We start from the raw sequence: 14,064 nt of genomic DNA on the forward strand, positions 1-14,064 counted from the left end.
TCCAGAAAATAGCACTTATTTTCCTTATTACTAAATGATGCTTTACTGAACTGGGGTAACTTTTTAAATGACCCTGAGAATAATATTTAGACAACGATAATTTATCCTAATTTAGTAGGCTACCATAGCATGCCATCTGCTGGAAAATTAACAGCAACCAAAAACAATACTGAAGTGATAGCTCTGTAAGATAGGACAGAGTTGCACTACACTTACAGGATTAAATTACTTGCTGAGATAGTTTGATTTGTTGGAAGATTCAGGATAGGAAATATGAATCATAAAAAGTCAAGGTTTTAAGCTTTATTTGCTGTCATGGGCCCTGGATGGAGTTGGGGTCCTGAGGTCATGTGCCCTGGCAGGAGTTGGAAGATGTTTGCCATCATGGGCTCTAGGTGGATTCGGGGTCTCGGTGAGGGGTTTGTTGTTAAGGGCCCTGGGTGGAGTTGAGATCTCGGTGAGGTGTTTGTTGTCATTTGCCCTGCGTGGAATTGGGATCCTGATGTGTTTGTTGTCATGGATTCTGGCTGGAGTTGGGATCCTGATGTGTTTATTGTCGTGGGTTCTGGCTGGAGTTGGGGTCCTGATATATTTTAAAGTGGGAGAAATCTTCTGTTTGTCCATCTGTAGTCCTGGACGCGGAGAGGGTTGTTTTATTGCAGGCATATTGGTATAGATAGGATTCTCTAGAAACACACAAGAAAAACTAAACAATTTACTCCACAGTAATTGTCACAGAAACAATTACATCAGCCTGAACTCCCAAGAAGGTCATACACTGGGCAGAAAGGACAAGGCACAGATGAGAAGCTGCAAAGAAAGAGGCTGTAACCACATGGAATCTGATGTACACCGCCACATGTCATTTTCTGAGCTGTTAACCACATCACCTCTTTCAGCATACGAGCTGCTCTATAAATGAGTGCACAGGGCTTGCTGGTTTTTTTTCACTGCTTTCTCACTCTCTCAGCGCTATGCTATTTATCTTTATTACAGAGCTTTCTTTCATTTTCTTTTGTCTGTTTCATATGCTTTGATCGTCCTCTACCTCTACAAACTGCTCTTCTCTGCCATAGAATGTCACAAGATCTGGTTTAAGATTAATACAGGTAAAAGTGTGTATACTACTGGCTAAATACATTTTTATAGCACAAACATCTTTGTACCTCTTTGTATTATGCTTCTCCTTCGTTGTAGTAAGATCCAGATGACCACTAGCAGTGAAACCAGTATGGCACTTGCTGCTCCCACTGCTACCCACAGCTTCCAGCCTAGAAGCAAACCCTCATTGGAGTGGGTAGACCGAGTTACTGGTTGGAGGGAGATCAAGGGGAAAATGTCATTGATTTCTTCAAAGAGACAATTTTATTTATTTTGTAAATAGTTATAAAATGTATGGAAATCAACATTGTCATTTTGAAAAATATTGATACAACCACACATGCATGCAGGCACACACGTACTGTACACGCTGACAAACATATATGCACTACCAGTCAAAAGTTTGGATATTTTTACCATTTTCTAAATTGTAAAATAATAGTAAAGACATCAAAACTATGAAATTACACACATGGAATCATGTAGTAACCAAACAAGTGTTCAAAGTAGCCACCCTTTGCCTTGATGACAGCTTTGCACACTCTTGGCATTCTCTCAACCAGCTTCATGAGATAGTCACGTGGAACGCTTTACAATTAACAGGTGTGCCTTGTTAAAAGTTCATGGAATTTCTTTCCTTCTTAATGCGTTTGAGCCAATCAGTTGTGTTGTGACAAGGTAGGGGTGGTATACAGATGATAGCCTTATTTGGTAAAAGACCAAGTCCACATTATGACAAGAACAGCTCAAATAAGCAAAGGAAAACGACTGTCCATCATTACTTTAAGACATGAAGGTCAGTCAATACGGAACATTTCAAGAACTTTGAAAGTTTCTTCAAGTGCAGTCGCAAAAACCACCAAGCGCTATGATGAAACTGGCTCTCATGAGGACCACCACAGGAAAGGAAGACCCAGAGTTACCTCTGCTGCAAAGGATACATTCGTTAGAGTTAACTGCACCTCAGAAATTGCAGCCCAAATAAATGCTTCACAGAGTTCAAGTAACAGGCACATCTCAACATCAACTTTTCAGAGGAGACTGTGAATCAGGCCTTCATGGTCGAATTGCTGCAAAGAAACCACGAATAAAGGACACCAATAATAAGAAGAGACTTGCTTGGGCCAAGAAACACTAGCAACAGGCATTAGACCAGAGGAAATCTGTATTTTGGTCTGATGAGTCAAAATTTGAGATTTTTGGTTCCAACCTCCGTGTCTTTGTGAGATGCAGCGTAGGTGAATGGATGATATCCACATGTGGTTCCCACCGTGAAGCATGGAGGAGGAGATGAGAGTGCTTTGCTGATGACACTGTCAATCATTTATTTAGAATTCAAGGCACACTTAACCAGCATGGCTACCACAGCATTCTGCAGCGATATGCCATCCCATCTGGTTTGCGCTTAGTGGGACTATCATTTGTTTTTCAACAGGACAATGACCCAACACACTTCCAGGCTGTGTAAGGGCTATTTGACCAAGAAGGAGAGTGATGAAGTGCTGCATCAGATGGCCTGGCCTCCACAATCACCCAACCTCAACCCAATTGAGATGGTTTGGGATGAGTTGGACGGCAGAGTGAAGGAAAAACAGCAAACAAGTGCTCAGCATATATAGGAACTCCTTCAAGACTGTTGGGAAAGCATTCCAGGTGAAGCTGGTTGAGGGAATGCCAAGAGTGTGCAAAGCTGTCATCAAGGCAAAGGGGGTGGCTATGTTGAAGAATCTAAAATCTAAAACATATTTTGATTTGTTTAACACTTTTTTGGTTACTACATGATCCCATATGTGTTATTTCATTAGTTTTGATGTCTTCACTATTATTCTACACTTAACTCTAATTGCTCCTGTAATTTGCTCTGAATAAGAGCATCTGCTAAATGTCTAAAATGTAGAGAATGTCTATGGTTGAAGTTTGAGGATTTACCTGTCATCAATGGAGGGGTACTTTCTGTCGTCTTGCCAGCTGCATTATAAAGAACACAATGAGTTAAAAATATATACTGTATATTAGCAGTGCTGCCAATGATGATAAATATTACCATTATAACCACGATACATTTATGCACATGCTGAAGGGAAGAGGATGTATCAGATGAAAATGTTATTTTGTACTTACTAATAATAACTTGAGTTTCATTGCTGTTACTGTTTCTAAGGTAAGGGATATCTGCCAAAACCTGGCAGAAGTACCACCCACTGTCATTGTACCGGACATCTCTCACAGTCAGTCTGGACCAAGCTCTCCCAGACTCCTGAAGGACATGACCTCCATCGTTCTGCTCCACAGTCTTGTTGATCGATATCTTATGGGAGGAAAGTTGACTGGAACTAGAATCACTGCATGATTGGTTTATGTTGAAATACCACCTCACCCAGGCACTAGTCTGGGGCTCAAAACTGCAGATGAGGATCAGAGAGGAACCAAGAGGAGCTTCCACTGTCCTTTGGGGTGGTTCCGTGATCACAGCGCTGAGAGCAGACGTCACTGTTGCCATGAGTGCTAAGGGGTAGGGTAATATAAAACACAAACGATTTGTTTAGTTTTTTAGAAACAAAGAGAAGTTGCCCATGTTGACTCCAGTGCTTCCCACAGTTGTGTCAAGTTGGCTGGATGTTCTTTGGGTGGTGGACCATTCTTGATACACTCGGGAAACTGTGAAAAACTCAGCAGCGTTGCAGTTCTTGACACACACAACCCGGTGCGCCTGGCATCTACTACCATACCCCGTTCAAAGGCACTTACATTACATTATGTCTTGCCCATTCACCCTCTGAATGGCACACATGCACAATCCATGTCTTAAGGCTTAAATATCCTTCTTTAATCTGTCTTCTCCCTATTATCTTCTCCACTATTATCATTGCGTTTACTTGATAGCTACCTACACAAATAGCTAGCTAGAACAAAGTGTTAATAAGGTAAATTAATTTAAAAAGATTAAAAGCAATACAAATAAGTTATCTCCGTGCTTCTACACCTGCATTGCTTGCTGTTTGGGGTTTTAGGCTGGGTTTCTGTACAGCACTTTGAGATATCAGCTGATGTACGAAGGGCTATATAAATAAATTTGATTTGATTTGATTTGAAGTTCAATGAATTCAGACTAGGGGGAAAGCAGAGTAAGACAATGGAGAACCATAATTGCATCATGTTGCACATGCAATAACTGAACATACACAGTGTACAAAACACAAGGAACACCTTCCTTATATTGAGTTGCACCCCCTTTTGCCCTCAGAACAGCCTCAATTTGTCGGGGCATGGCTTCTACAAGGTATCGAAAGCATTCCGCAGGGATGCTGGCCCATGTTGACTCCAGTGCTTCCCACAGTTGTGTCAAGTTGGCTGGATGTTCTTTGGGTGGTGGACCATTCTTGATACACTCGGGAAACTGTGAAAAACTCAGCAGCGTTGCAGTTCTTGACACACACAACCCGGTGCGCCTGGCATCTACTACCATACCCCGTTCAAAGGCACTTACATTACATTATGTCTTGCCCATTCACCCTCTGAATGGCACACATGCACAATCCATGTCTTAAGGCTTAAATATCCTTCTTTAATCTGTCTTCTCCCCTTCATCTACACTGATTGAAGAGGATTTAACAAGTGACATCAATAAGAGATCATAGCTTTCACCTGGATTCACCTGGTCAGTGTATGTCATGGAAAGAGCAGGTGTTCCTAATGTTTTGTTCACCCCATGTACAGTACAGTACTTTTATTGGGGACCTGTTTGTCCAATGTTGTCACTCAAATGCGCAAACCATATATGTCAATATACAGTTAAGACCTCTTATTTACCCTTCCACGAGACCTACATTGTAATAGTATTGCTTTTATTATGAAGGCATCGTCACAATAGGAGGTCAACCAGACATGTGCATGCAGTTTGTCAGTCAGTATACAACCCATTGAAAATCAAGGGGCTATGAAAAATGCAATTCCAAAAAGCAAATGCAAATGTTTTCATGGTTATATTGTTTAACCATGCATGTGTTGTATAGCAAGAAGTAGTAACCCTACCTATAAGAAACAGCAAGTTGATCACTTTGTTCCAGATGTCCATTTCATGGGCTCAAAAGTTCTCACTCTGTCTTCCTGCACATCATAGCAACAGTACCTTCCTGAGTGAGATGATGAAGGACTCTATCTGTGGGTGGAAGGAGGTGCATAACATTTACCGTATTCTGAAACCAGACATAAGGGGTGAGGTGTGGCAGCTGCACAAATAACCACACAGACTGGTAGACTACATACATAAAAAACTTCTGCTGTGCTAAAAGTTGTTCTGCAGTCACAGGTGTCCTCAGAGGTTGGTACTTTGTGCACTGTAGTGTAAGGGCATATGCCACCTCTCAATGAGTAAGTCTGTGTGGTCAAATTGTAAATGTGGCTCAGAGAAATTGAAGGGGCTTCGAGAGCTTGTGGGTTTTGGTCCAAATGTGTTAACACACTTTGTCACTACAGTCAACGTTCCCGAGAATATCCGTGTGACTTCCTGTGGCAAAACAATACAAAGCTCTAAAGTTTATGATGAAAGTTGTTTATATAGCAGCATGAACAATTAAGTAATGCAAGTAGTATACATAGACAACCATAAAGTTAACCCAGAATGTGTAGAATGTGATACTACCTTAACATTGATAGACACATTTCGTCTTTTACTTTTTGTGGTAGGAAGAAGAAAGGGGTCAACCACATACAGCTCACTGTGCAAAACAGTGGGGGCTGCTGAGGGGAGGACTGCTCATAATAATGGCTGGAATGGAGCAAATGGAATGGCATCAAACACATAGAAACCATGTGTTTGATATAATTCCACTCCAGACTTTACCACGAGCCCGTCCTCCTGAATTAAGGGGCAACCAAACTCCTGTTGCTCAAAAATAGTTTGAATCGTTGTTTCCATGTCATTTCAACAACAAAAATTAAATGTTATGAAGTTGAAGCAACAAGGAAAACTGATTGGATTTGCAAAAAGTCATCAAGGGAGTTTCGTCTTTTTTTCACCTAACTTTCAACATAAATCCAATGGCATGGTGAATTATTGTTGTTGTTTTCACGGTGAATTACTATAGCTCCCTTGGGCCAAGCCTTGTAATTTTGTAAATGCCGGATCTCTATGGCAAGACGCACCATTCACCAAAGTTTAATCAAAATCGGGCAAGTGCTGTCTGAGATATCTTTTTGACTAAACGAATCAATGCTTGGTCCGAAATGCTCCATGTGGAGGATGTGACGCAATTGAGAAACCTCCGTGGCTTGAGGAAGCCAAATCTACCTCTGTACTGCCGTTCGCCTCAAATTTGTTAACAATGCGGAGGGCCCCATATAGCTCCACATTGACATGATTTAATCATCATTCTAATTTATTTTCTGGTGATGACCTAATTGCTTTTCATTTACAAAGGAAAGAATACCTACCTGAATGGAAACAGATTATACCAACGATTACGTAATATGGTTCATATTAAAACCACACTACCCAGATTTCCCTTCTACTGCATCTGCGCAAAACACAAGACGGCCCTAAACGTTGGATAGGAGATGCAATGCACTCCAGCAGCATCAGTACCAGACCAGTAGTCAGTGTGCTCCAAATACATCGAAAAGAGTAGACGCGAAAGAACAGTATTTATAATTCCTGATACACCGGCACTGGTTCATTGGAACAGCAAGATGGGAGATCAGAAGGTAGGAACAACCGACCGAACAGGTGTTTTGTGTTTGCGGCGGTCGCAGGGCGTACAAAGAAAGGAGGAGTAGCGCGGAGGACCGGAACTTTGTTGATGTCTTACATCATTGTTTGAATGGTTACATCTTGTAATTGATTTAAAAGACAAGGCGTATTTTATGGAGGCACGTCGACAGCAAGGTTTGCAGTCCCTCAACCAATTACTACTCTGAGCATTCGTTTTCGAGAAAACTACGCCTTGCCATGACAGGTCCCAGAATAGTGTTTATTGATTAAACTTGTAAATGCATACCAGTCCACGACACATTCACAACTGTTTGTTTTTATTTTGTATCGCTCTACAGAGACCTAGGTTGCGATAATAAACAGGTGGGTGCAGAGAGTGTCCCATTATCCCTATGATTTGGGCCTGGCGCATAGCCTATCGCATCAAAGAGCATATCAAATGCTTCTTGGAGTGTATGAACTGAACTGACAGGTTGGGACTGGACTGTTGACATAATTTGCCTGGATCTTTTTTAATGCAGTATCATTAATTCAATGTGTGTGTTTGGCTGCTTCAGAGATGTGGTGCCTAGTGTAGGCTTTATGAGGAGTTAAACCCAACAACTGGAGACGCATTATTACATTATGGATGCGCATACTTCCGGTCAAGTAGCAAGATGCCCGCCCTGGTCACAGTTTACACAGAAGTGGAAATTTACTCCCAAGAAATGCAGATGACCAAGTACTGACCATTTGATTCACCCTTACTAATTTGAATGTAGGCTATTGTAAGGAGGGTGATCTGTGTAATCCTGAAGCAAGGTATTTCATGAAATATTCGACTGTTTTCTATTCTATAATTGAGAACTTGTTCCAGTGTCCTAATGCGATACAGATTATTCTTAGGCAGATGCTTGGCTACTTTTAACTTTGTGTTACATTCTGCAGGAATCACTGCGTAAGATCACCACTACCCTGGCCCTGAAGAATGATGAGATCACAAACTTCATCTGCTGTCTGAAACAGAGCCTGGAGAACCTGGAGGTACTGTACACACCATCTGGGCAGGTCTAACATTAGGTTACAGTCTGAAGCAAGATTGCAGCATGTGTGCGACACAATGGTTTTATGAACTTGGCATAGTGTACATGCCGTACTAGTCTGTCTGACTGGATGGGCAGAGAGTCTATCAGTGAACTGATTCCTTCCCTATTGGCCCCTGCAGGGGAACTCCAGCCGTGTCCAGGAGGACCTGGACACAGAGTTCAGCTCCCTCCACTCAGTACTGGATGAGCTGAAAGACAGTATGGTCACCAGGATCAAACAGGAGAGGGCCAGCCACACCTATGAGCTACAGGTCAGTTCATCTTTATTGGGCTTTTACTGGATAAGGATTTTACAGGCTTTTGCTTTGCATTTCTTGATCTTTTAAGATTTCAGTCATTAACATTCAGCATTGAAACATTTTTATGACTTCCCAGGCTATCCGATCATAGGATCGACTTATGATCAGTTTAGCATGACTCATTCTCAGGTTTAGAATCGGGATAACTTTTTTGTGAGTAAAGCCATGTGCATAGTGATTCAGTGTTGCTTAGAAGTGTTGCTTAGAAATGTTGCTACAGTATGAAAGACTGTGTGTGTTGGGGTCTGCAACATTAGTATTCCTAGAGGATTATTGTGTCTGTGTACTGTATAATCCTGTTTACCTCTCAGCATCTGAGTGTCAGTTAGCCAGTCAGTCAGACAAAGCAATGGCATGGGCAGCTATACATAACTACATTGCATTGTGATAACATAACTACACTGCATCCTGCTTGATTATGTGAGTGGGAAGTGTAGAAACCAAAGTGATATACTGAACAGCCAATTACAGTAGGTAAATTTAAATTTAAAAAAAGTGGCTCATGACAATTCAACTCAAATAACTCTTCCTGTGATGGAAAGAAACCTCAATGACACAGTAAAGAAGACGCTTGTTACATTAGAAGGAAACATTGTCTGGACTGTGATTAAATATATTCTTCTCTCTCTCTGCCTTTCTCTCTGGTTCTCCCTAAATTCCATTCAATTCAAGGGCCTTTATTGGCATGGGAAACATGTTTACATTGACAAAGCAAGTGAAATGGATAAACAAAAGTGAAATAAACAATAAAAAGTGAACATTAAATATTACACTCACACAAGTTCCAAAAGAATAAAGACATGTCAAATGTCATATTATGTATACATACAGTGTTGTATCAATGGGCAAGTATTTAAAGTATAAAAGGGAAAATAAATAAATATGTGTTGTATTTACAATGGTGTTTGTTCTTCACTGGTTGCCCCAGGTCACACATCTTGCTGCTGTGTTTTCACACTGTGCTATTTCACCCAATAGATATGGGAGTTTATCAAAATTGGATTTGCTTTCTAATTGTTTGTGGGTCTATGTAATCTGAGGGAAATATGTGTCTAATATAATCATACATAATATGGTCATTGTTCTCTCTCTGGTTCTCTCTATCTCTGGTTCTCTCTATCTCTGGTTCTCTCTCTCTCTGTGGTTCTCTCTCTCTCTGGTTTTCTCTCGCTCTCTGTCTCTGGTTTTCTCTCGCTCTCTGTCTCTGGTTTTCTCTCTGTCTCTGGTTCTCTCTCTCTCTCGTTCTCTGGTTCTCTTTCTCTCTCTGGTTCTCTCTCTCTGGTACCCTCTCTCTCTGTCTCTCTCCCTCTCTGGTTCTCTTTCAGAGTCAGCTGAGTGCGTGCTCCAAAGCCCTGGAGAGCTCTGAGGAGCTTTTGGAGGTAGCCAATCAGACTCTCTGCTCCTCGGAAGCAGACGACTTCACTCAGGTAACGGCTGGATGAAAAGCTTCCACAACCTAGCTATTTCATTTCCATATCTTATGCAATGATGCCATTGGCATTTTGCATGAGGATATCCATAATGGTTTTATTGGCATAAGTGTTGTTTTACATTTGACATTTTAGTCATTTAGCAGACGCTCTTATCCAGAATGAATTACAGTAGTGAGTGCATACATTTTTGTACTTTTACAGACTGGTCCCCTGTAGGAAACGTTGCAAGCGCCAGACTTTACCAACTGAGCTACACAGTTACTGTTTCTTATCTTTATGTACCTTTATTGTAAAGCAGTACAGTATGTTGATCTGATGTGGTTCGTTGTGATGTATGTTTACTGTGTAACACAAATGTAAGGATGTGGCTGAAACTGAGTTCTCTCTCGGTCCATATCTCCCCTCCTTTCCCTTCTGCTTTCCCTGTCTGCTTCTCTCCAGGCGGCCAAAGACATTAAGGATAGGTATTGTTCATTGCTCTCCATTTCTCAAAGTATCTTCTTAACTCACTAACCATCTGCTCACCCACACACATTACAACAAAATATAGATTACATACAATCACGCTGTAGCACACCTTTTTAATCACCACTCTGTAGTCTTCTTTCTCACCTCACCTGCCCTCTCTGTCCCAAACATGTGTCAGTCCCCCATGGCACATGCTCCAATCTATCCCCTCTCTGGCTGTGTCAGTTTAGTTTTGGACGTTTCGTGTGTGTTCGTTCATGATTCACAAATGTGTTTTTTTAGAAAAATAGTATGTTATTATAGCTCTGTGTAAAGTGATTACTAGTTACAGTAGTATTACAGTACAACACTCACGTGTCCTGTCAGTCCTTCAGTGGGTTGAATAATGAGACATGTCTCACTCTGTGTGTCTTTGTTTGGGGGAGAGCAGTGTGACAATGGCCCCTGCCTTCCGTTTGTCACTGAAAGCCAAAGCCAGTGACAGCATGAGTCACATGATGGTGGACTTCACCCAAGAGAGGGAGATGCTGCAGGCAATCAAGTTCCTCCCAGGTCAGTGTGGGACCCATTATGTCTGTCTATTGGTTTCTCTTTAATAACAGCAATGGACAATGCTCTTACAACCTAAGAATTAATAGAATGGGCGTCGTCTCCATTCAAGTCAATAATGACTGGCGGCCATTATGAGTTTACCCATTGGAGCAAAGCAGGAAGTAAAAGCAGGAAGTGTAACCAGCAATCTGTGCTGTGATTTGTTGAATCAACTCAAATGTCATTTACAAATTGCATGAGCCACATAAGTTAGCATAATTTGAATGAACATTCTACATTACCATGGAAATTATTGCCTCATGAGTGTACCCATGAGTTTACCAGTCAAATTGCCAATGTTAGAGGTTCCAAGCTCGTTCTATTCATCCTTATTTCTGTGCTTGCAACATTCTTTACTGAAGTTATATTTCAATTAACTGTTGTGACCATGTCTTTTTGGTACCACCCATGTTGACCAAACCTAGCCCTCTCAGTATGAAGGACGTAAGCCCCAATTTCTCTCCCCAGTACCTGCCACCCCAGAGATTCTGGTGTCAGAGTGCCAGGTCTGTGACAACACGGTGACAGTACAGTGGGCTCTGCCGGAGCCTGACACCAAGATAGATCACTATGACCTGGAGCATCGCCGCACCAACTACGAGGGGCCGCCCCGCGCCCGGGAGGACTACCCCTGGATGGTGGTGGAGGGCATTCGAGAGACAGAGTACACCCTTACAGGTAAGCGTGTCAGGCTACGGGTTAGAGTTAAAGCTAGGGTTAGGGTTGAGCCGGGGATGTGGACATGAAACTAGGGTTAGGGTTATGGCTTGGGTTAACTAGTAAGAGGAGAGCCTGTCTTTAGATGCAGTAGCCTAGGAGTAATACGTTTAATTAAATTGACCAACTGTGATTATCAAGTACCTGTTATGTGATTTCAGGGCTTCGCTTTGACACACGTTACATGACGTTCCGTGTGAAGGCGTGTAACAAGGCTGTGGCAGGCGAGTTCTCTGAGCTTGTAACACTGGAGACACATGGTGGGTGAACTGGACATTGTCCTCCACTCAGGAGGGAGAATGCATGTACACGGTATCTTTTTGTCCTAAATATCTTCTGATGTGATAAGAATCAATGAGTCAGCACATCAATATCAAGCCTGTCTCTATCTCGCCACCCCTCTACTCCTCCCTGCAGCGTTCCTGTTCAAGCTGGATGCAGGCTCGTCCCATCAGAACCTGAAAGTGGAGGACCTCAGTGTGGAGTGGGACAGCTGTGGGGGGAAGATCATCCAGGACATCCGCAAGGACAAGAACAGAACCAACCAATCTCCCATGCACTCCCCAGCCAGGTCAGAAACACTTTCTGACATATCCTTTGTGCATGAAAGTTGAGGTTCAACTTTGGCGTCCTCTGACTCTCCCTCTTCTCCTCTCCTAGGACGGCCATGAATTCACCGAAGAGAGTGCCGTCTGCTCGGGTCGGCAGAGACCGATTCACGGCTGAGTCCTACACTGTACTGGGAGACACCTTTATCGATGCAGGCCAGCAGTACTGGGAGGTGCGGTTCGATAAGGAGAGCAAGGCGTTCGCTGTGGGCTTGGCCCTGCGGAACCTGGGCCGCTTTGACCAGCTGGGGAAGAGCAACGCCTCTTGGTGCATCCACCTGAACAACTGGCTGCACCAGAGCCTCACAGCCAAGCACAACAACAAGGCCCGCACCCTGGACTGTCCCATCCCGGACCGCATAGGGGTCTACTGCAACTACGAGGAGGGTGAGACAGACCCCCAGATACACCTCAAATATATCTCCTCTCCACCTTACACTGGAGCAGCTTTTCCACATTGTCAGGGGGACCACTTAACTGAGACTGACAAACAGTACATAGTGATTTGTATTTAAGACCAATCTTCATTAAATAGGTCTGGATTAAGGATTGGATCAGGAGTGGGTTAGGTAATGTAATCAAATGAACATGTTCACTTGAGCCTGTCTGCACTCTGTCTGTGTTCTGTTGCTATGCTGCTGTATCAAATCTTTAGCTGCCTTAGTTACATTTCTCTCCATCCAGGAGCACTGTCCTTCTACAACGCCAGAACCAAGACGCTGATGCACACCTTTAGAACCAAGTTCGCTCAGCCTGTCATACCAGCATTCTCGGTGAGAAACTTTGATTTAGTTTACTTTGTGGGTCACTATCTCTAGGCAAGTCACAGCAGAAAGAAATTAGGCCACTGTCTTCGAGAAAACACACCTTTATATGTTAAGTTTGTGTTCTGTGGAACCCCTGCAGGTGTGGAACGGGAGTTTCTCGGTGCAGACGGGTCTGCAGGTGCCCAGTGTGGTGCAGAGTGGCCAGAGGAAGAACAGTGGTACCAGCAGCTCCAACGCCAGCCTCACCTAGACCCATCCAGGCCACACCCGAACATTACCCCACTGAGGCTGTGTGGTGCTAGGAGCTCAAACTGGCCCAGTGCTGCCCACTGCTCATCCCAACACCACCATACACACCATGCCTGCCTGCTTGCCTGGGGTGATGGTTCTTCTCTGCCTCATCCAAATCACCTCATTACACTCCCTGTGCCTTCCAGAGAGGTGCCCTCATCAGTATACTCACTTAGGCAGAACTGAATCAGTCATTTAATTCAAATTCATAATTAAAGGCAAAATGACAAAAGCCTAGTTACCAGTATATTAGGAGCTAGGCACATATGTTTATATTTAAATACAGTCAAAGACCCCAATGCAACGAGAAACAAATAGTCCATATAACTTGGTTGTAGTACAGTAGTCATTAATACTGAATGTTCAGAATCCTCTGCCTATAATTTAGCTAGTTGCTCCTCAGTACAGAAACACCTAATTTATCTGTATAACCCAAATAACTTTGTAGCAAAATGACATGCTTATAATCAAGATATAAACACTAGGAATGTATTGAATTCTACATCGCCAGCAGCTGTCTGGGGACCACTGGAAACAGAGTTGGAAATACAGTACACCTGATTGTTTTGTAGAAGTGTTTGTATGGGGGAGCATGGGTCTGAATATGCGTGTGTTGGTTTGAAATGTACTGTTGTGTGTGTCCCTAACTTGTCACCATTTAATCACCTGCAGTGAGAAGATAAGCCATTTTATGAGCTGGGTGGGGACTCCCTGGTTAAAGAGATGTTGCTGAAAGTGTTTAGTTCAATGTTAACACCATTCCTTATTCATGTCACCTGATGTTTAAACTCAGTGCTGGTGTGCTATTATTTTAAATACAGTTACGTTCTTGTCATGTTGATGGTATGCATCATATGAATATAACCTGCAATGCTTTTTTCTTTATTTCATGGGTGAACAAATTTCACATTGTAAATATGTCCCTTTCATTTTTCCACTACAGTATGCATCTGTCTCACTGAGTTTAATAAAGCAGTAAGACAGCCCTGTGTGT

At 42.6% G+C, this 14,064-nt stretch overlaps 2 protein-coding genes across 3 annotated transcripts; one reads left to right on the top strand and one right to left on the bottom strand.

Moving 5' to 3' along the window:
- Nucleotides 1-288: 288 nt before the first annotated feature.
- LOC109897479 (uncharacterized) lies at nucleotides 289-5,752 on the bottom strand. 2 transcript variants are annotated; one of them, XM_031833287.1, is made up of 5 exons: nucleotides 5,134-5,752; nucleotides 3,223-3,606; nucleotides 3,031-3,069; nucleotides 1,167-1,310; nucleotides 289-632 (listed from the first exon to the last, which is right to left on the bottom strand). In XM_031833287.1, exons 1-5 carry the CDS (start codon nucleotides 5,174-5,176, stop codon nucleotides 304-306), a joined length of 939 nt encoding a protein of 312 aa, XP_031689147.1. In that variant the 5' UTR covers nucleotides 5,177-5,752; the 3' UTR covers nucleotides 289-303. The 2 variants fall into 2 exon arrangements, with proteins under 2 accessions (XP_031689147.1, XP_020347559.1); XM_020491970.2 differs by having other exon boundaries at nucleotides 289-686; nucleotides 5,134-5,739.
- Nucleotides 5,753-6,386: 634 nt separating this feature from the next.
- LOC109897480 (fibronectin type III and SPRY domain-containing protein 1) lies at nucleotides 6,387-14,055 on the top strand. Its single transcript, XM_020491971.2, has 12 exons — nucleotides 6,387-6,804; nucleotides 7,739-7,834; nucleotides 8,016-8,147; nucleotides 9,521-9,622; nucleotides 10,070-10,092; nucleotides 10,527-10,648; nucleotides 11,156-11,365; nucleotides 11,566-11,664; nucleotides 11,822-11,975; nucleotides 12,065-12,399; nucleotides 12,697-12,785; nucleotides 12,919-14,055. Exons 1-12 carry the CDS (start codon nucleotides 6,790-6,792, stop codon nucleotides 13,027-13,029), a joined length of 1,488 nt encoding a protein of 495 aa, XP_020347560.2. The 5' UTR covers nucleotides 6,387-6,789; the 3' UTR covers nucleotides 13,030-14,055.
- Nucleotides 14,056-14,064: the final 9 nt, after the last annotated feature.

The sequence above is a fragment of the Oncorhynchus kisutch genome, linkage group LG10 (genome assembly GCF_002021735.2).
Source record: "Oncorhynchus kisutch isolate 150728-3 linkage group LG10, Okis_V2, whole genome shotgun sequence".
NCBI lineage: Eukaryota > Metazoa > Chordata > Actinopteri > Salmoniformes > Salmonidae > Oncorhynchus > Oncorhynchus kisutch.

Coding starts and splice junctions, on each gene's coding strand:
- LOC109897479 (XM_020491970.2), bottom strand. CDS start 5,176: ATGGACATCTGGAACAAAGTGATCAACTTGCTGTTTCTTATAG. Junction 3,070..3,222: donor TGAAACTCAAGTTATTATTA/GTAAGTACAAAA, acceptor TTTATAATGCAG/CTGGCAAGACGACAGAAAGT. Junction 687..1,166: donor GAGAAGCATAATACAAAGAG/GTACAAAGATGT, acceptor GTGTGTTTCTAG/AGAATCCTATCTATACCAAT.
- LOC109897480 (XM_020491971.2), top strand. Junction 7,835..8,015: donor AGAGCCTGGAGAACCTGGAG/GTACTGTACACA, acceptor TGGCCCCTGCAG/GGGAACTCCAGCCGTGTCCA. Junction 10,093..10,526: donor GCCAAAGACATTAAGGATAG/GTATTGTTCATT, acceptor GGGGGAGAGCAG/TGTGACAATGGCCCCTGCCT.